Source organism: Tupaia chinensis, unplaced genomic scaffold, assembly GCF_000334495.1.
Source record: "Tupaia chinensis unplaced genomic scaffold, TupChi_1.0 Scaffold140548_1, whole genome shotgun sequence".
NCBI lineage: Eukaryota > Metazoa > Chordata > Mammalia > Scandentia > Tupaiidae > Tupaia > Tupaia belangeri.
In genome coordinates, this window is record NW_006200423.1 from 347,066 (window position 1) to 361,421 (window position 14,356).

Sequence of the window (14,356 nt, forward strand, 5' to 3'; positions counted from 1 at the left end):
CTAATGTCTGGTTTTCTTCTAAATTCTGTCTTTACAAAAAAAGAAAAGACGGTAATGACAATAGCACCTGTAATTTCTTCAGTAACTTCTCTGCTGCTACCAGAGAGTACTAGACATTTACAGTCATGATGGGCCAGCTGGCCCTTACATGGTTGACTGTGTGGTTCAAGTCCCGGACCTGGTAGCTTGAGGAACACCCTGGGTGCATGTGCATGCATGTCACAAACCCAAGAGGAGATTGGGGGAGTTTTTAACAGATGCAATTCACTCAGTGACCTCCCTACATTTGTCTCTAATGAAAGGCCAAGGTCAATGTGTAAGGAGAAAGGCAGGGGTGCAAGGGGTGGGGCATGAAAAGTTCCCATAGTTTGGACTTTGCTGCTAACTGGTCTCAAGTTCACCCTGTAGTGGGCATGCGATTAAAGCAAAATAATGGTGTTTGCGTATCACTGCAGATCCTCAGGAACACAGACCACATATTTTACACTTTTGGAGCAGCATTTTAATGGCTCCACTATGATTCTGAAATGAAGTTCCTTTATTTTATATGACTCATGTAACATATGTGTCTTTTGAAAAATCACCTTTACTGCCTTATTTGACTTACACTGACAGTAGACCATTCTTAGATTAGTTGGTCTCTTTGCCCCTGACCCTGTGGGTTTCTCCTGACACCCCATCCCCTCCCTTTGAAGGGACAAACACCAGGTAAGAGATTCAAGGTAAGATACAGGTAAGATACAGATTCACATCCTGTATTTCTTTGGCATTCCAAATAGTTCTATTTTATGATCTCTTATCTCAGGTGTAAGGCATAAATAAACATCGCTGGTATATAAAGTATATCATATATATTAAAAATTATTTATTAATTTATCATTATTATTATTTGATCACAGAGAGACAGGGAAAGGGAAAGTTAGAAAGCAAGCTACCAGGTCTGATACTTGAACCATGGTCAGCCAGGTGGGAGTCCAGCACCCGAATCACCATGAACCTAATGGCCCCAAGTATATCATTTTATGGTCTAGGTATCCTCACCTTCAGCACCCAATTTTTGGTAGGGAAGGAGAGATTGGAGGATTTTATTGGAAAGATAACTCCAAGTTAAAACACACATACACACATACACACACACACACACACACACACACACACACTGAAACACACATATCTACTGGGGTGGTAATATGTCTCTATCATTCTTCTAACTTTGTACATATTAATGTTAAATAAATGTCACATTTGAATTTTATTTATTCTTTGAGTTGGCAGATTTTAGTCCCATATGCTTTTTTACATTTTTTTGTTATGAGCTATTCTAATATGCAAAACTAGTATCTCATTCTTTGTGTATTCAAAAGTAAAAGTTACATTTTTGATGTCAGAAGAAATTAAGATTTAACAAAATATCATACATTTAATCTTTCTTCAAATTTGCTGTTTGACTTTACTTTTTTTTTTTTTCTTAAAGAGAGATTTTTGCTATAGGGCACATACGCTCACCAGAGAGACAGAGAGAGACAGAAAGTGAGAAGGCACCCCCAAGAGTGAGGGCTGTGCTACAATCCCTTCTCCTCCATTCTCTTCTTGGGATCCTGGACGTGCATGCACATGCCCCTGGCATGAGTTTGAAGCTGCTGAGGTCTGAGACGTGAACCACTGTTAGCCATGTGCACGTCCAGTGATGTAACCATTATGCCATCTGCTGGTCCCTTGACCTTACTTATACAATACTAATCAATCTTCCAAAATACGTGAATCAAATAGATTTCTGCTCTTGAGGGGCCGTTTGGGGTGAGAATTGGAGTGGGATGGGGCTGATTAGATGTTTACTTACATGGATTTTTAACTCAATTGCATATGCTAGGCGAAGTCTAGGAATGAATATAAGACTGCATAGTGTCCTTTGACAAATTTGTGTGTGTGTGTGTGTGTGTGTGTGTGTGTGCATGCATGTATGACATATACATGCAAGTATCTGCATAGTATCCTTTGACAAATTCTCTGTGTGTGTGTGTGTGTGTGTGTGTGTGTGTGTGTGTGTGCATGCATGTATGACATATACATGCAAGTATAATTTATATACATACATAGAAACATTTGCGTTTAAATTTTGTTTTTGAAAAATTTGATTTCTTCCATGAGGGAGAGAGACAGAAAGAGAAAGACACAGAGACCATATTTCTAAGGGCTTTGATACCATGACCACCCCAGCCCAGATCATAGGCACGCCCATGTCCCGTGGGCGGTCTCTGGACTTGGACAGGAAACATTCCCATGTGGGATCACCTCACAGAGCATTGTGAGGATTTTTAAATTTTTTTTGTGGGTTTGTTTTGTTTTGTTTTAGGTTTTTGACATACAACCAATGCATTTGCTGGAGAGACAGAGAGACGGTGAAAGGGAATGTGAGAAATCACCTCCGAGAGGGTGGCCATGCTGCAATCCCTTCTCCTCCATTCTGCTGGCATTTGGGGCATGCACGCACGTGTGCCCAGTGTGAGTTTCGAGCTGCTGTGTTTAGGACTTGAACTGTGTCTGGCCATGTGGGAATTTAATATCTTGCCACCATGCCACCTGCTGGCCCCCTAGAGCATGGTGTTTTACTGCTGCATCATTGTCTGGCTCTACTCATGAACGCTTCTAAACATACAAAGAAGTAGAAGATACAGAGTAATCAGTTACCTATTTTAAATCAAAACAAAGCCTTTTTATTGCTGTATTTCTTTCCTTTTAGTCAAATGCAACTCAACTTGTGTAAAGGGAACAGACTCTAAAAATACTTGACAAATGATTTTGGAGAGCAAATAATTATTTTCAAGAGTTTTATTTGAAAACACAATATTAGAAAGTTCCTAACATACAGAATTAACTGTCCTTTGAAATAAATGGTACATCACTAGGGAGAGTTTTCAACTTGGTACATGTGTTTCACAGGGGAAAATTCAGGTCTATTTATATATTTGGAAGCTGAAGAATTAAAATATTTAAACTATTTGGTAGAAATTTGAAAATGACACATTATGAAACTTTGAGCATATTTTTTTAAAAAAATGTCAAGATCTAAGGCAAAAAGAAACATTTCAATGGAATGTATGATTTTTAAACTTAAATTTCTATTAAGACAAATTTTACTAATCCTAATACAGTTTTGTAATAATAAAAAAATGAGAGACCAGCAGTTAGTGTAATGGCTATGTCACTGGACTCCCACGTAGTTGACCGCGGTTCGAGTCCCGGACCCGGTGGCTTAAACTGACACTGGGTGCATGTGCGTGCGTGCCCAAGATCCCAAGAGGAGAATGAGGAGAAGGGATTGCGGCATGGCCATCCCCCCTGGGGGGTGATTTCTCGCTTCTATCTCTCTGTCTCTCTTGAGACAGAGAACATTGTTTTAAAAAATGTTCTCTGCTTTCTGTATTTAAAAACATGAAGTAATAGTATGAAAAAAGGGAATTCACTAAAAGTCAGAGTCTGTTTTACAAAGGAAAATGTAATATAATGACAATTATGTGTATATGTAATGAAGCAACTTGAGAACATTGTTTTAAAAAATGCTTTCTGTATTTAAAAACATGAAGTAATAGGGAAATAGGACATTTGATTGTTGGGTGAACATTGGAAGACTCAGTTTTAATTCTGATAACATAAATTTAGTAAAACAAAGGAAAGAATGGATTCTGAGACAAACATGTCAAGGTTTTTCTTTTCATCTACATTTCCTAGCTGTGCTTTCGATAGAAGTACCTGAAGATCTTGTTCCTATTTTGTTCTTCCTTTCATGCCCTCTTTCTTACTTTGCCTCCAAAAACGAAGAAGGGACAACTCCTTCTCTTGGGGCTTTTATGATGAAAATGGACAAGAGGCTCCTTGTGAATCCAGGCAAAGGATATATTATTAAAGAAAAAGAACTCGCAACTCCTATAATCTTAAAACAAAATCACTCACTCAGCTCTGCACTCCAGAGACTGAAGCAGATACTTCAGAACAAGTTCTACATCTCTAAGTCCCACACAAAAACTCAATCTCCTAATTTCACATGTATGTAATGTTTACCAGCCCCACTGAACAGTTTTTATCATAATTAGCATTTTTCACCAAAGCTTACTTTCTTAAGTTCTTTTTTTTTTTGCAGGTGACTAGATTAAAAAATGATCTCCATATATATTTCTATTGGTTTATACATATGGAAAATGTATGTATATATACATTTGAGTAAAATGGGCAAAATCATTTCAGGAGTCTATATTTTGGAGGATATGAAAAAGTCTACTATACACTTCAGTAAAAAAGCATAGATCATCAACATCAAGCTGTTGCCATTTTAGCATATTAGCACATTAAAATGATCTATGATGTCAATTTTGTAGACATTAGCATATTTATATTTTTGTCTTAGTCATTATATGTCTCAGTCAACAAGTCTCCCCTGTTGTTTTTTGCAGATAATGCCTGGAGGATTCTGCAGCAGTTATTGGCGTTGGACATATTCAAAATCTCTTCAACTTCTGCTCCTCTGGCTCATTGCGTTCCAGCTTTAACTCCTTTGCGATCCTCTCAGACATTTTACATGATCTGCGATGGTTACATGAACTTTTGGGCAGTGGTATCAGTACCATCTCATGCTTTATTTACTATGACACTTTAGGAAAAGCAACTGGAAAACGTTTCCAAAGCATTATTTTAAAAAATGAATCTTATCGTGAAGCTTCGGAGAAGTTTTCGAACATTGATCGTTCTCTTAGCTACCTTTTGCTTGGTAAGCATCGTCATTTCTGCCTATTTCCTCTACTCTGGCTACAAACAGGAAATGACACTTATCGAAACCACTGCAGAAGCAGAATGTGCTGACATTAAAATTCTCCCCTACCGGTCAATGGAGCTGAAGACAGTTAAACCTATCGATACATCCAAAACAGACCCTACCGTCCTCCTCTTTGTAGAGAGTCAGTATTCTCAGCTGGGTCAAGATATCATAGCTATTCTGGAGTCCAGCCGTTTTCAGTACCACATGGTTATTGCCCCCGGGAAGGGAGACATACCTCCCCTTACAGCTAATGGCAAAGGGAAGTATACCTTAGTTATTTATGAAAATATTCTCAAGTATGTCAGCATGGACTCATGGAATCGAGAGCTTTTGGAAAAATACTGTGTGGAATACAGTGTTAGTATAATCGGTTTTCATAAAGCCAATGAGAACAGCTTACCAAGTATACAATTAAAAGGCTTTCCATTAAGTCTTTTCAATAATCTAGCTCTAAAGGACTGTTTCGTCAATGCGCAGTCTCCTTTGCTGCATATTACCAAAGCTCCCAAGGTTGAGAAAGGCCCTCTTCCTGGGGAAGACTGGACTATTTTCCAATACAATCATTCCACCTACCAGCCTGTGCTTTTAACTGAATTACAGACAGAAAAATCCCTCTCACCCATGTCCGGCAAAAGACTCTATGCCACGGTAATTCAGGATCTGGGGCTTCATGATGGGATTCAGCGAGTTCTTTTTGGCAACAACTTGAACTTTTGGCTGCACAAGCTCATCTTCATCGATGCCGTCTCCTTCTTATCAGGGAAGAGGCTGACACTGTCCTTGGACAGGTACATCCTCGTGGACATTGATGACATATTTGTGGGAAAGGAGGGGACGAGGATGAACACCAATGATGTGAAGGTAAGGATATTTACAAATAACATCCCAATTTGCATTTTACTAACTGTGGTATTGACAAAATATAGTTTTGAATAGTTTAGATTCCGAAACACTAAAAATTGTATGGTACAGTAAGAATGAAATTAATAAGCATTAGAAAAATCTCCACCGAAGCTTTAACAATTTCTCACATACATGTCAAAACTATAAAAGGATAAAACTAAAATATCCCAAAGAGTAATTAATGTAGTCTTCTTGCCTCTCCTAAAGCCTTGTTCATCTAAACTAGAACCCACTGTAACAGACTCCCTACTCTATCTGGCATATGGTGTAGTTTGTAACACGGAACCTAACGTAATCATAGAATGCCACATATGGGCTGGTCATCCTGTCTAAGCTGAGTTGCTGAGGGTGGTAAAATGCAAGATGGAGACGCTCCCCAAGATCTTTCTATAACCTCAAACAAATATACTGTTGCTTGTATTAGAAACTCACACAATTGCAGATACAGATCAAGCAAAAACCAAAATGGTTTTCTGGGGAATTTGGTACTAGACTCAGCTTCAGAAGGCTTCCACTATTATCTCTGTTATTGATGTATCACATTATTTTGGGTAACAAAGTTGAGTAACTCAGCACTTCCAGATATAATCATTGTTAATCTGTTATTAATCGCATAACAGATATATCCTGTGATTGATAGATAAGAAAGCCAAACATCTTAAACCAAATTAGGTAGGTAATTCTGAGAATAATTCTCTTTTGAAGGTCTCAGTGCAACATTCTTACATGATCTGTCACTTGTGCCTATCTTGTTTTATGTATAACTAAATTTATTTTGTGCGTAAATGCATTTAACAAAAGTAAATAAAAATAACAGGTCAGAACTAGAACTCTAAAGGAACTAGAGATTCTTGAAATCATGTGATCTTTTCTGAATCTTCTGCTGTTAAGCTTTGTATACTCCAAGGATAAACCTGAGTACTTTGTCAAATTTAATTGACTTTGAAGAAAATGCTCTTTATGGCCCCTTTTATTTTAGCTTCTTGTTTTCTATCAGAACTGTTTAGTATGTTTAAAAACATTTTTTCACCAACAAATAAAAATCTTACCTATTTATAATGCACAACATGAGGTTTTAAAATATAAATACATTGTGCAATAGCTAGATTAAGCTGATTAAAATTTGTTTTACCTCACATATTCGCATTACCTCACAAACTTCTCATGTTTTTCTTGTAAGAACCTTTATAAATCTACTCTCTTATCAATTTCCAGAATTCTGTACATTGCTATCAACGATAGTCACCAGGTTCTCTTGTAATTATTCCTTATATTCATTTCCCTTTACTTCTACTCTATGAGTTAATTTGGATTCTGCCTCTGAGTTAAATACGAGTGTTTGTCTTTTCGTTTCTGGCTTTTCTAAGCCTGAATAGTGTTATGTTATGAGTTCACGTTTTCTTTATTTATTGACTGTTAGTTTGTTTCCATATCTTATGAATGATATTGTAACAGGAGAGTTCAGATATCTCTCTGGCTACTGATTTTATTTCCTTTGGCTGTATCTGTGGTAGTGACATTGTAGTAATGGGTTGTATATAGTAGCCTTTTTTTTTTTAATTTTTGGAAGAAACTTCATACTGTTTTCTATGATGACTGTATTCATTTACCTTCCTGTCAATAGCCTACAGAGATTCCTTGTTCTGCACTTCCTAGACAACACTCGTTATCTTTCATCTTCTTTAATAACAACCAATGAATAACTGTTAGTTATTCATTCATAACGCTTTCTTTTGAGGAAGTTTTATTCAGACTCTACCAATTTTTTAAATTAGTTTTTTTTTTTCTTTTCTTTTCTTTTTTTTTTATAGTTCGGGGTTTTGTTTGTTTTGTTTTGTAGTTGTTGTTTTTGTTATTGAGTCGTTTGAGCTTCTTTCATATTTTAGATACTAATCCTTTATCAGAGTATGATTTACAAATATTTTCTCTCATTTCATAGGGTTTGTCTTCACTCTATTTAGTTTGAAATAATTATGCTTGCCTCTTCCTGTTTTGTTGCTTATACATTTGGGGTGCATATCCAAAACAGCGTTGCCCAAGCCAATATAATGGAGCTTTCCTGCGTTTTCTTCTGGTACTTTTACAGTGTCAGATCTTCTGTTTAAGTTTTAGTCTATTGTCAGTTATGATTTGTATGTGATCTGAGATGATGGTCTAATTTCATTTGTCTGCAGTTAGATACCCAGATTTTCCAGCACCATTTTTGAAACGCCTGTTCCCAATTACGTGTTCTTATAATCTGGGTTAAAAAACAATAGCACATAAATGCATGGACCTATTTCTGGGCTCTATATTTTATTTTGTTGGTCTGTATGTCTCGTCGTATGCCAGTATTATGCTGTTCTGATTACAGCTTTGAAGTAGCCTCTGGCTTTGATATTTTTGCTCAAGATTACTTTGACTGCTCAGGGTGAATTGTGGTGCCATACAAATTTTAGAATTGTTTTTTCCTTTCTATTTCTGTGAAAAAATGGAATTGCAATTTTAACTGGAATTGTATTGAATCTAGAGATAACTTCGGTTATTATGAACATTTTAACCATGTTATTTCTTTCTATTCATATTTATATTTACCTGTGTCTTCAAGTTTGTTCAACAATTGTTTTACAATTTTAAGTATACAGGTCTTTCATCCCTTGGTTAAATTCATTTCTACCCCCATAGCTATTACAAGTGAATTATTTTAGCTATTATTAGTTTTAATATTTTTGTATTTTAAGTTCTATACTAAAGATATAAGTGACTTACATACTACCATATTGCCGCTACAGTATTAGCATTTTCTAAACTTGGGGATGTCCTTTCCCATCAATTATGCTTTTCTATGTTTTTGTGTTACTAATAACATCCTTTCTTTCAGCTGGAAGAGCTCCCTTTAGGGTGGGTTTTGTGGTGATAAACTCCCTTAGTTTTCCCTTTGTCTGGGAACGTCTGTAACTTTTTTATTCTTAAAGGGCAGCTAAGCTGGGTATTCTTGGTTGGCAGTTTTGTCTTCTTTTGTTTTGCTTTTGTGTTTTCTTCAACACATTAAATTCATCATTCTCCTCTTTCCTAGCCTGGAAGGTTTCTTCACAGTAGCCTGCTTCTAACCTATATGGATCTCTCTTATATGAGACATGCTTCTTTTCCCTTGCTACTTTCAGGACCCTTAATTATTTTTTATGTTATTTTTTATTTGACTGTTGAATTACTGTATGTCTTGATGAAGTCTTGTTTGAATTGAATCTGATTGAAGACTTCCTGCCTTCCTGTACCTGAATATTGATGTCCGTACTGAGATGTGGAGCATTTTCTGCTGTTATTTCTTTAAATAAACTTTTGAGCCCTTTGCCTCTTACTCCTTAAATTTATATAATAGAATATTCACCTTAGAACTTTTAACCTAAGGATATGAGGAACTTAATTGGAGCTAAGAGCTATTCAACTCTGGGATTACTTAGGTCCCAAATGATGTAATAAGCAACCTTAGATATGATTAGGAATATTTAATTTACAATTATTATACTTTATTTTCATTGTCTAGTGAGTGCAGAAGTAATTAGTCACAGAGCAAATGATATACTTCCTTAAAAAATGAATAACTTGAGAATAGTTTTAAGTTTTATTAACTGACTTGCATATTTTGAGTATGAGATGACAATTTAAAAATAAAATAAACCTGAAGTCCCATATACATGGCTAGCAGGACAATTAGTTTGATTTTCTGTTTTTCAGGAATCTGTACTTATACTAATCTTAAGGTTTGATCTAAATATAAGCAATTTAGCAATGCTATAACCTGAATATTTTCATGCATATATTTTACTACTTTTTTAGTTAAAAACTATATGTTTGAGGCCAGCAGATGGCATAGCAGTTATGTTGCTGACTCCTACATGGCAACCACTGTTTGAGTCCTGGACCCAATGGCTTGAAATTCACACCAGAAATGTATGCATGTGTGCCCAAGATCCTGGGAGGAGAATGGAGGAGAAGGGATTGCAGCATGGCCATACCCCCTGAGGGGGGTGATTTCTCACTTTCCCTGGCATTGTTTCTGTCTCTCTCTCTCTGTCCTGCAAACACATGTGCCCTAAGGCAAACAAACAAAAAAAACAAACACAAAATCTATATGTTCAAAGATATAAAGCATAAAAGTAATGATGAAAATTTAATGACTCAAATGAAGGTGTTCCGTTAATAGATCTATAGTAGCTAGTTAATAGGTAGTCTTGCAAACTAGAGAAAAGAGTTGTGGTTTGTTCCCATGGCTGTTTAAAAGACTCTCCTTGTTTTAAAACAAGGGAATGATGTGATGAAAATATTTGAGAAAGTTTATTTTACTAATCACTTTCATATGTAAAGAAAATCCCAATCAGAATTTTTGCGGAAATTACAATCCTAACGAAGGGACAAGACCCAGTCTGGGGCAAGGTTGATAGCGAACTGAACTGAGTGCTCAAGGTCACATGGCCAGTTGAGGTTATGATCCCTGTGCCTGCCTGAAAACACTCCAGACATGTGCATGTGTACCCGAGATCTTGACAAGTTAGAGGAGAGAGGGCATGGTCATGCCATAATCCTTTTATCTTCCATTTTTTCTTCCCATTGGACTTTTGGGTGCACACACACATGCACCCAGAGTGTTTTCTAAGCCACAAGAGTCAGAATTTGAACTGCATACAGCCATGTGGGATCTCGCTTTCTTTCTGCACACTGCTCTTACCCACTGTACTACAGGGCTGTCTCCACTAAAATATTTTAATCAATACATGTAATTTTTTCTGTATTTACATGGACACTGCACTGTTCTTATTATAAGCTTTTGCTAGCATGAGGAGACTTGAAAAAACAAAGTATACTTTTCTGAAAACATACAGATTTATTTTGATGCATATAAATTTTAAATATACACACAGTTTTTCATAATATACATTTTCCATATACTTTTGGAAGAAATTTTGTACCTGCTTTTCTTCTTCAGCCAATTAAGCACCTTGAAATGGTACATCTAATTCTCTTAACTGGGTACCCAAGGAGTCTGTAAGATTCTAAATACAGTCCTTCCCTTGCAATGAGACCTATGGAGTCCTGGATCCGAATATCTGGGCTGCAGTGGCAGGCAGGTGTTACTGATGGCTCCTCTCCCTGGTACAGGGCTGCTGTTGCTACTGAGCCCCTGCTGCCTGGTTCCCTGGCCCTTAACTCCACGTTGCCTCATGTTGTTAAATTTCACGCTTCCCACGGGTCTGAGCCACTATCAACTGTGCCATTTTTCTCAGGGGTTGGGTTTGGGTCTTGGTTTCAGCCCTTACTAATTGACATTAAACATGTTTCTTAACCTCTGCAACTCCCAGACTACAGATCTATAAAAGTAATGTAATGCAATTGAATTCATAGTATGGTGGTGAACACTGAAAGAGATAAGGAGTAAACAAAGTCTGATCAGGAAGATGGACTGTACTTAGCTCAGGCAAATCAGACAGGAAAGAGAAGATCAGGAGAGTTCAGGTAGAAGTGGAATTGACATAACTTGGACATGGAGTCTTTGAAGGAGTGAAGAAGGGGAAGCTGCAGTGGTAACATTACTGTTGATAGCCTGAGTGTACTCATCAATACACATAGAATCCAGCAAATGGGAAGGCGTTGGGAAAATCAGGAGTTTTATTTACAATCATATGATTTTAACTTAACATTTATGCTTTTGAGAGAGTAAATCTAAGGCCAGTGGGTGGCGTGGTGGTTGAGTTGCTGGATTCCACATGGTCAACTATTGCTTGAGTCCCAGACCTAGGAGCTTGCTTTCTCACTTTTCCTATCTATTTCTCTCTCTGGTGAGCACACATGTCCTGTAGCAAAATTAAAAATAATGATAATAATAATAAATCATATTTTTTAATTAGAAAAGAGAAAGCAAATCTATATTTTTCTGACACTGTTGGGGCAATAGTGTAGCCTTAGCAATGATCAGGCTTAGCATTTGAAATCTTAATGGTAATCACTAAAGGGAATAAATCAAAGAAGGAAAACATCGAAGTATTTGGGACAAGCTGTAACAAATCTGTGACAAGTTAGCGTCATACAGAGGAGAACTGTTTCATTCATGAAGATGGTATCCATCCCAATGGCCTCTGGTATGCATCTCAGAGGTCTTAAGGAACAGGACAAGAATGTTCAGTAAGCACTTCAGAGAAAGGCTATGAAAGGATTGCTTGACTGAGATGACCATGGTACTCATGAAACAGAAGGCACAATCATTCATCTGGAATTTGGCATTTCTAAATCTTTTATTTTTTTCCTTCTTATTTATGGCCTCTTGATGAATGAGAATTTCAACATGACCTCTTCCTAACATCACTGTGAGGTGCACCCAAATGACACCATGGCATAAATATTCTAAAATTTTAAGTCACATGTCAAGAGAACAGGAAGCTAACTCCTTATTTTCAGCTATTCTGTGAAGAAATGATGCTCCACTGAAAAAATTGCATTGAGTCTCTCTGTGTTTGCTCTCACGATGACAGCATTCATCTTGAGCAGGTCTATTTTTTTGTTCAAAACCAGGATTTTATAGGCACACTGTCATTGAAATCTGTTGCCTGAGTATCAACCAATGATTATCATTGTTTTAAAATATATTTTAAAGCAAGGGCTATGATCAAGTGAGTGTGCTCCCCTCAGACGGCGTTGTAATGTTTTTATATGCAAATTAGATTCTAATTTAAAGATTGGACATTCCCTGAATTCATTTGCACTCAAAACAGGCTAGATCGTCATGGGTCTAACTCTAAAATTAGTGTTCACTTTGGTTAGTTTACAGTGTAATTACTGTGCAGAGACTAATCACTGGAAGCACCAGGGAAGAGCACAATTAAAGCCCACAAGCTCCATTTCCACTCAGGTTGTAGCAGCTGTCTCCATGGGCAAGAGGAAATATTAAAAAGCGTTTTGGTGGAGGAAACCACTCTGGCAAGGTCTCAGCGAGGTGGAAGAGAAACCCCTTATAACGGCCATTACATCTCATAGTTAATGCCCTAAAATCCCTGAGGATACCCACAGGACTATTTTCTAATTGGTTTTCTACATTGTGTCATTCCCTGTAATAATATAAGTAGCAATTAATTCATTAGCAAATTAATTAGCTTAGATAATCATGAGCCTTCGCAGCTAAGGCAACTGTGTTTTTGTTACAATCCTCAAAAGAAACCACAAAATGGTTGCACCTCTAAAGAATGACTAAAGAGAAAAAGAACGTGAAGCAAAACATGCTTCTTATCTATGCCTTGTAAAAATGCAGAGTGTATTTAGAGATAAATTAAATTATCATGCAAAATAGCTGTTCGGTTACATAAGTCGGAGGGATCTAGAATATATTATTATCATTCAGAAAATAGGGTAAACTGTTAAAACATCATCAGTATTTTATTCAACTCATCATTATTAATGTCTGTCCTGAGCCCTGTTCTCCACCATGTTTCTGGGGCTGAGGTTTTTCACCATCACTTTTTTCCCCCCAAGTAAACCAAATATTCCTAAAATGTATTTCCTTAATATTATAATTTTGAAATAATTCACATTTCTAAATTATAATATTAAGGAATATGAAGAGTGTATATAACAAATGTATATAACCTAAAGGATGATAACTACAATCATTAATAGCCTTGTGACTGCCCCATGGCCCGGTGGTTAAGGCTATAGTCCCACACGGCCAATGATGTTGTTTTGACTGCTAAGTCCTTTTGTATATGTATTTTTCACTGCTAACCTCCTCGTGCCCTGTGGACTTAACTGTCTCTTTATTGTGTTTAAGTGTGTTTACTATATTTCTTTCATGAGAGAGAAAGAGAGAGTGATAGAGAAAAGACAGACAGGTGACCTCAAGAGGGGCTGACCACACTTCAGTACTGCCCTCACTTTCTGGGTAGCCAGAGTTACTCTCAGGAATGCTTACACGCACTGCCATGTTCAAGTCAACCCAGGACCTGAACTCACGCCTTCCATGTGGCTTCATTTGTTCTTCCTGGCACCTACTACCCACACCACTGTGTCTGGGCCAGTTGTGTCTCTTGAAGTAGAACACAGACGGATTTTGTTGGTGCTGATTTTTAATCTAGTCTGAAAGCCAAGTTTTTAACTACTGAATCTAATAAAATCTCCAGAAGAACAGAATAGAAAAGCAATATTCACAGAGATAATAGCTGTGACTTTTTCCAAAATCAATGAATGATCACTTTGCAATGCAGAGAGCTGAATAAATCCCAACCTAGATACATTTTAACTATAGAAGATAACATAAAAGTGATCACAGTCTTGTGAAAAATCATAAAAAAATTAAGGCTGGCTGGTAGCTGATGTCTCAAAAACAGCAATGGAAGCAAGGCCTAGATTCACCCTTTTAAAAGGATGCATGGTCTTTATCTTTGAAAAACAGAGGAACAGAGTATTTCTATATTTTTTTTTGTCTTTTTGTTTTTGTTTTTTTTTTTTTTGAGGGCACATGCATTCACCAGAGAAAGACAGAGACTCAGAGAAAGGGAAAGGGAGAGAACACTCCCTATTGGGGCATGGTCACACCACAATCTCTTCTCTTTCCTTCTCCATCTCTTCCTCTGGGACTTGGAGCACACACTCAGTGTACCTGTTGTGTTTTACAAGCTGCCA

At 37.0% G+C, this 14,356-nt stretch overlaps 1 protein-coding gene across 1 annotated transcript in view; it reads left to right on the forward strand.

Annotated features, from left to right (window-relative positions):
- The first annotated feature begins 4,693 nt into the window (after window positions 1-4,693).
- Window positions 4,694-14,356, forward strand: part of NDST4 (N-deacetylase and N-sulfotransferase 4) — a 214,175-nt gene continuing 204,512 nt past the window's right edge. Inside the window, exon 1 of the mRNA XM_006162790.3 lies at window positions 4,694-5,671. Within this exon, the coding sequence (XP_006162852.1) occupies window positions 4,694-5,671 (978 nt within the window). The remainder of the gene's footprint in view (window positions 5,672-14,356) is intronic.